The sequence below is a fragment of the Nuphar pumila genome, chromosome 6, assembly GCF_984573655.1.
Source record: "Nuphar pumila chromosome 6, dmNupPumi1.hap1.1, whole genome shotgun sequence".
Lineage (NCBI taxonomy): Eukaryota > Viridiplantae > Streptophyta > Magnoliopsida > Nymphaeales > Nymphaeaceae > Nuphar > Nuphar pumila.
In genome coordinates, this window is record NC_143254.1 from 13733555 (window position 1) to 13742103 (window position 8549).

The window sequence follows — 8549 nt, forward strand, 5'->3', positions numbered from 1 at the left end:
GTCATAAGCTCTCAACCGCAACAGCATTAGTACACGTAGACACGTATCAGCTCTACATCCATGGCTTGTTTTTTAAATTAAAACTCTCTCTTTTTTCTTTTATATCAACCAAAAAAATAAAAAGGATAAGACAAGTACATAAGACACGTAAAAAATATTAAAAGTCATGAGAAACAAGACCATCCTGAAAACCTATAACGAACTTGAACTGAAAAAAAACAAAGAATCCCCTTTGTTTTGGTTCACAGTGCTACAGTAGAATACATGTGAAACACACAAACGCACACACACAAAAAAAAAAGAGAATTGAGTCTTTGCTTCCAAAGAAAAAAACATTGTAATTATAAAAGGCAGATTTTAAATTTTAAAGAAAAACAAATAAGAAAACAAAGAGCCCTTCTTTTGTTCAGAAATATACAATCATCACTGAGATTCGACATAGTGATAACTACACATAATTCACGATAATAATATTAATACTGATGATGATGTTCCCTTGCTTTTGGCACTCCAAGCTACAGTATGAGCCTTGGCTCCCTGAGGAACATCTAGGGAAGTGAAAAAGATAAGCCCTGGCATCCAGTTCTCTCTCTCTCTCTCTCTCTCTCTCTCTCTCTCTCTCTACATAAGCCTACATCCCCAACACACACAACAAAGGGCAGGAATAACAGAACCCAGAAAGAAAAAGTCACCCACCCTTCATTATTTCCATTCTTTCTTTAATAAATCTTTAAAGGTAAAGTTGCAGGCATGCCATTGGGCCTTGTAATTGCACCATTTTCGCTGCCAACCCACATGGAAAAACCCCTTAAAAACCTCACCCATCCTTGGTTTTTTAATTCAACTCGTGCCTGATATCTCTCTGTCCCCTCTTCCTTCACTTGTTTCTCTTTCCTTTCCTCGCTCTCTTCTTTTTTTATACCATTGTTATTAGTGAAAAAGAATGAAACAAGGATTTCATCAATGTGGCTCTCCCCCCCTTGGATTGATCGCCTTGGCCATCTTAATAATCATACAAGAGGACAACAGAGATGGTTGAAATCAGCCTTCACAGACTCTCAAAATTCTTCCAAAATGGATTCTAGCTGCCTCAGAATCTCACCAACAATCTTCACAGTCTCCCTCATTTATCTACTCCTCCTTGTCTGCACCAGCCCTGTTTCTTCGTCTTCGATCTCGCCTGATTCCGGCATCCAGTCTGCTAACCAGACGTTCAATGCAAGCGATGAATTGAAGAAGATAAGGAAGATCAGAGCTCAACTCAAGAAGTTCAACAAGCCTGCTGTGAAGACAATTCAGGCAATTCTGAAACTTCTGCTCTCTTTTTACTTTTTTTTTTCATTTTGGTACATACTAATCCATGACAGGGAAACTCAAATTTAACATGAACACATGCTTAGTCTGCCATGGACTAAATGATGCACCAAATTCACCATACTCTCTCTCTCTCTCTCTCTCTCTCTCTCTCTCTCTCTCTCTCTCTAAAGTCTAACCATTTACTTAATCTTTGAGCAGAGTCCTGACGGTGACCTGATTGACTGTGTTCTTTCTCACCTTCAACCAGCATTTGATCATCCAAAATTGAGAGGCGGAAGGCCATTGGTACCACCACATTTCAGTCACTTTTCTTTATTTTGGTTCTCAATCTCGCATTATGATCATCATTGTCATTGTTGTTATCGCTGTTACTGTTTCGCTAAACTGTCGCAAATTTATATTAGACGTGATCGGAGAAGCGTAATCGTCTAATAAATATACACGGCAGAGTACTAAATAGAATTAGGTGCCATTGATTTAAGACATTATGGGGTGCTACTGTAAACAACCAACAAGCACATGTAATGGTTGTAGAATATGAAGCACCTTCGCTGAGGATGTTATTGTCCTTCTTCAGTAGCCCTTTTGAAGAATCATTCATCAAGTAGTCAGGTCACTAAAAAATTTAATTTGGTAGTCATTGTTTTCATCTTTTTTGTATTTTCTGATTGCAGGATCCTCCTGAGAGGCCTAAAGGACACAGTACTCCACTCGGCACAAAAGCAGAAAACTTTCAGTCATGGAATGTGAGGGGAGAATCATGTCCGGAGGGGACGGTGCCCATCAGAAGGGTGAATGAAGCAGACATGCTGGGAACCAGCAACGTTGCAAGATTCGGAATGAAGGCCAGGAGACCGGCACTGAGGGTGGTCCGGCGTGACACATCCAGCAGCAGTCATGAGGTTCGTTATGCGTCTGCAGTTAGATTTTTAGTCTGGACAAAAAAGGGTTCTATGACAGCAGCTAGACGTCTAGTTAAGGGATATTTAGGGAATTTGACAAAGATGGTGTTTTTCAGAATGAAATATTTCTTAACCTTCTTGGATTATTTTGAAACTTCTGTTTGATTAAGTGCGTTTAACAGTGATTTTTATTAAGAGTAGGTTTTTCATGACAGCAGGAAGACATTGGTTAAGGGGTATTTTGGACATTTTACAAAGAAGTTGTTTAGATTGAAGTTTTTCTAAGATTTCTTGGATTATTTTGCAATTTCTTGATTGATTAAATGCATTTAGGAGTGACTTTTATTGAGGGTAAGTTTTTTTACGACAGCAATAAAACGCAGATTAAGGGGTACTTTTTGGAGATTTTGCAAAGATGGTGAAGTTAGACTGAAGTTTTGGCTTTTCTTGGTTTAATTTGCAAAATTCTTGATTTGAAAAATTAATGGATATGCTTGTTTTCATGAAGAAAATTGTATTTATGGAAAAATACTTGGCAACAAAATTGGCATTAAGAAAATCGTTGTGGTCTGAAGATAAAATACATGAGGATATTGCCCAAAGTAATTCATGAAAGGAACAGTATGGGTGGGTTTGGAAATTCTGAAGTACGTCCATTTTAGACATTTATATTTTAGACCGCCTTTTGCTTTTCTTCTCTGTAGTCTTCTGTATCACGGTTTCAGACTTCCCAACCAAGTCTGCAAAAGCGGGACAATATTGAAAAGAAGGTCCCTATACATGCCTGTTTTTCTGGAAAATGCCCTGCAACCTTGACTTGATGGTCATTGTCATTTGGATGACAATTCTGCAATCTTTGTCATCCATGAAATGCCAATTTTGTCCCTAACACTACAAGGGATTAACTCTCAAATCTTAAAATATATATTCCTGATATTGAAATTAAAAGTCAGAAAAATAAACAATTTTCACAAAAGAAATGGAGGGGGATTGCATGAGATAAGGCGGTATGTATTTGGCTATAAAATCGAGTCAGAAAATCAAAATAGAAAGCGAGCCATATATGAGCTGCATATTTGAAATGACAGGCAGTCAATACGGTGGTACATTCTTCTGCAAAAGTTAGCAGGAGGCCTTCTTTATTCAGCATATGGGCGGTTAGTTATTGCATTGCATAAAGAGTATGAAGCCTTGCAACAATGGTCACGATCTCTGTATAACCGATGACTCATGGGACAGCAAATGTTGAAGGCTTGTATTGCACAGAATCGTGCAGCAGCTCTGCCCTTGCACCAAGGGCACATGCTAGCACGCCTACTATTCTTAATGGGCAGTGTTTGTTCAGTACCAACACACTGTGCTAGTGTGCTTGGTCAATCACAAAGATGGCAGCACAGGCAACAGTACTGGTTGGTCACCCGCAACTGCAGCCTGCATTCTTCATCCTCCATCTCCACTGATGCAAGTGGCATTAGTGGCTCACGAGGCCTCCGCGCACCTGGCTAGGGGTGTCCGCTTACTTCATTCAAGCTAAAAGCATGTCGAAAGTTCGATACCTGAATCGAGTGCCCCCTTGCCGCAAGGGCAAAGCAGCATACTCCCTGTGGGCGATGGTGGGTGGCCGAGGGATTATAACTGCTTGGAGGTAGGTCATACGACAGGGGACTATGCATGGAGTTATCATGGCCGGATTGGTACCACCTCCATGGCCGTATCTAGATGAACCCATCTACCACGTTGATTTGCATACTTGGGTCGGTGGGTGCAATAACATGCCCTGCTAGGCCCTCTACAATAGGCACATACATGTTTTGTTGTTATTATCATTAAAATTATTACTTTCTGTTTTGACCTATTGTTGGAATACAGCATGCAGTTGGGTACGTGTCTGGGGATCAATACTATGGAGCCAAGACCAGCTTGAATGTATGGGCCCCATTTGTGAACAACGCCAATGAGTTCAGCCTATCACAGATGTGGGTGATCTCTGGTGCATTTGGGGAGGATCTCAACACTATTGAAGCTGGATGGCAAGTTAGTACTCTTTTTATTAATACACTATTAAATAGGATGTACGTTTATTTACCACTACCAAGAATCTAGAATTTCTTGATATTTTAAATTCTCTAAAACTTGTAGCCACGGAGAACACCAAATTTTTTTTTTTTTTTTTGCATGGAACCCCTCCCCCAATCACCCACCGCACATTTACTACCCTCAGGTTGGTAAAACCCTTGAGGTACACTGCCCACTGAAGAGTCTACCCAGCTTTGACCTTGCGGCAAGGGACACCATCCCTAGGTTTCAAACTTGTGATGTCCCGTCAATATAGTGACATTCACAAGTCACCCCTACAAGATGAGCAGAGCCCTTGTGGGTGTAGAACACAACCTTTCCACTAAAAAAAAAAGGGGAGTCTGCATTGAAAATGGCCCCCTCTTTTCTTGAAAAAAGAGGAGCTACTGTTTGCATTGCCATGGTGGGCCCCACAGAAAATGCATCGGAGTTTGCGCCTTTCCATGGAAAGACCGTCTGTTCTATGGTATGCAAACGGGCCGTTGATGACAACCCACCTGGGTCGAATCCCTAATCGGCCCTGCCCTAACATGGCGATCCCCAGGGTTTAGGTGACATCCAAACTAGCAGTAGAAAGCTTTTTTTTTTTTTTAAGAAGAAAGCTGGGGTTAGGCAGACCCCCACCAGTTATACAACTCATGCCATTGGGTTTTGAACTTGCAACGTCCCAACACAAGGTGACGTGCACTAACTGCTCCTACCAAACAAGCGAAGCCCCTGTTGGTAGTAGCATAAAGCTCTTAAGTAAGCAAAACTCCAGATTTAGCAGGCACCCAAATTTTGATGTTTATTTTCGGATTTGGTGAAAACAGCAGTTGTTCCTAGGGCTCTTAGACTGGTAGCTACGAACCATGAGCGTAAGGTCATCGTAGGATAGATGAGAGTATGCATGTTTTTTTTTTAATTTCATTAGCATTTATTGATAAAAAAAAAAACTCATTTATTTTCCATACAGGTTAGTCCGGAGTTGTATGGAGACCACTACCCCCGTTTCTTCACGTATTGGACGGTAAACATGACCCCATTTTTATTTTTTTAAAGTCATAGTTGTGATTAGGAAGATTGTTAATTAATGTTGCCTTTACTGGAAATTTGGTTGCACACAGGTGGGCTATGGAAATATATATGCCCACTTAAGTAAGGTGGTTTTGAGTGGCTTACGTTTCACTGATAGGGGTATTTTTGTAATTTCAACAGACGGATGCTTACCAGACGACTGGGTGTTACAACCTACTATGCTCTGGGTTCGTCCAGACCAACAACAGGATCGCCATCGGTGCAGCCATCTCTCCCATCTCCACCTACAATGGTGGCCAATTTGACATCAGTTTGATGGTTTGGAAGGTAAATTACCTTCTTTGCCCTACTTATTTTTTGCATTTCCATTATCCCTTCTGATTCTGCTTAGGTTGGAAATATGTTATTACTGGGCTAGTACTAGGTCCAATCACTGGATGCTACGTGACAATGGAAAGGCTGCTCCTTTATCGCAAAGATGTGTGATAAGCAGTCAGCAGTACACTAAAAGTGTGCAATCGCATTGCACCTGATCCTCGCTTCCTTTGCAAGGTACCCAACTGATGACGGGATTTGCTCTAGGTTTGAGGTGCATCCATTCAACAAAAAGGATCCCATCCTTTGATATAAGACCAGTTACATCCTATGTCAGTCCTAGCCATCCAAGCATCTGGACGGCTGGGATCAGTCTGCATCCAAGTGAAAATGCGAACCAATCTTTGTCGTTCATTGGACGGCCAGGATTGAATGTAGGCTGGAATCCATCCTATGTCAAAGGACAGGATCCGTAGTACTCCCCATTCAACAAATGAGTGGAGTAACTTCAGATATTGCATATTGTCAGCCAGTATAGGATATTGCCTATTGCATTGTGCCCACAATGCAGTATACCAACTTATCCTGTGGAACCAGATACCTTTAGGATCTAGACAAATTGTGATTGCAGTTGAAGATCTATGATACTGTTAAGAAACTAGAAACACACAAAATTCTGGTTATTTGGGGCACGCTTGCTTACACTCAAGAGCAGGGATGTAAAAGATTCGGATTCAGCTCAGGTATCTGACCGAATCCAAATCCCTTTAGTTGAATTGGGTCATGAACGTCATATCCCATTAATAATCCAATCTGGATTCATTATATACTATTGCATCCAGATTTCATTTTAGCTTTTTCCACCTAAATCAAAATCTGACTCCAAATCTGATTATGCAAAATAATAATAATGAGGAATAGGTTGGCTACTTTGAAAATACTTATAAAGGATACAGTTATAGTCTATTTAACTTCACTATTATATATTTCAGCCATAGATGCATAGTGGTGTTCATGAATGAAACCATATGTGGAAGTGGCATTGCATGTGTGGTAACCACTGTGGGGATCACCCACGTGGCCAGCGGGGTGGTTGTGAGGGTGCGGAGATGAAGGCACGGGATCAAACCCCCCTGGCATACAGGTGTATCAGTAGCTTTCAGAGGTGGGCCACGTAAGGTAGGGTGGTCGTAGGGCCTCACCTGAGGTTTTCCTGGCTTCAGCCAGGGTTTTTCATCATTAAAAAAACAAGACATTGCATTTGTGGTATGGTGAAAAAATATGGTGTACGTGTTTATTACTAGCACTGAGATTCTACTAAATGAAATATTTTCCTCTCAAAAAAAAAAAAAAACTGCATTGAGTGTGGGCGTACTATTGGATATCAAATAATCAAAGCAGCAGCATGAACTGACATGGAGAGCCATAGGATGATGACTTTTTTTTATCACATATATAATGTAATCTTCTGGTTTTAATTATCATTCATTAGTGAATTCATTTCATACCTACTTTGTGGACAAATGATACACAAGGTAGGTAAGAAAAGAAAAAGAAAAATAATTGACATGCCAGTTTATACTTTCTTGAAGTATACTTCAATTCACACTAGTCTCAAAAAAGGGTGAATATTTGGTATCAATTTAAAAGCATAAATATTAACAGAAATTAATTTTCATAATTGTTAGATATATATTATTCCTCTGTAAATATTTATGTTCCTATTTTTAGGTAATTTTTGCTGATAAAATGCAATACAGTTAAAATTTTCAATTTCTCACAAGAAAATGCATGGTAGCCGTTATTTTCCTGTTTAATCTTTTATCAAGCCTTTTATTTTTCTGAGAACCACATAAATTTTAGTGGTAGTTAATTGAATAATCGCCTCTCTTTTTTACTATTTCCAGGATCCAAAACATGGAAATTGGTGGCTGGAATTTGGCTCAGGATTGTTGGTTGGATATTGGCCGTCAATATTGTTTAGCCACCTTGCAGATCATGCTAGCATGGTGCAGTTTGGTGGTGAAATTGTTAACACTAGACCTTATGGAATTCACACAAACACCCAAATGGGAAGTGGCCATTTTTCAGGAGAAGGGTTTGGAAAATCCAGTTATTTCCGGAATTTGCAGGTCGTTGATTGGGATAACAACCTCATTCCTCCAAACAATCTTCGTGTTTTAGCTGATCATCCCAATTGCTACGATATTCAAGGAGGGGTTAACAGGGTTTGGGGAAATTATTTCTATTATGGGGGGGCTGGAAGAAGTGTGAGATGTCCATGACAAATTAAAATGAAAAATCGGTTTTTGGGTGGGGTTTTTTGTTAGGTCTAAAGTTACCCATAAATTGTACTTCTTTTTTTTGCTTTTAAATTTTTTTTAGCAGGTGATTGATTAATTTTATACCACCTTCTCATGATATGTAAATTTTAGAAAAAAAATTAGTGAAATATACAACGGCTTGTGTTGTTTTGTGCATTTTTTGCTGTTACAAATAAAGACTTAAAGAAAATTTTGTCATTTCTCTTCCCATTCCCCAAGAGAGAAAAGGAATGCAGAGAGAGAGAGAGAGAGAGAGAGAGAGAGCCTAACTATAACCATCAACATTACGATACGAACAATAGGTTCAACCAACATTGAACCTACCGGGTAACCAAAACACGGGCCCAAGACATGCCAAGGAGCCCAAAAAAGGAAAAAAGAAAAGTAGCGATGCAAGGAGAAAAGGAAGAAATAAACAAGAAACAAATACAGTTAGGCGACGAGCATCACCCTGGATCGTGAATGGTCCCTGGAGGCAGATGGTGTTGCAGATCAAGGGATGTTGGAGAGAGAGAGAGAGTTTTTAATTATACAATTTTTTTGGATGACTGGGAAAACCACCTTGATCACTGAGTTCATTGATGTAAAATCTTAGGTC

General features: G+C 39.8%; 1 protein-coding gene across 1 annotated transcript; it reads left to right on the forward strand.

Moving 5' to 3' along the window:
• The first annotated feature begins 1074 nt into the window (after positions 1 to 1074).
• On the forward strand, positions 1075 to 7912 carry LOC149834031 (protein neprosin-like). The gene is made up of 7 exons (XM_090009266.1): positions 1075 to 1299; positions 1516 to 1602; positions 1992 to 2219; positions 4089 to 4253; positions 5251 to 5304; positions 5493 to 5639; positions 7535 to 7912. Exons 1-7 carry the CDS (start codon positions 1075 to 1077, stop codon positions 7910 to 7912), a joined length of 1284 nt encoding a protein of 427 aa, XP_089865392.1.
• Positions 7913 to 8549: the final 637 nt, after the last annotated feature.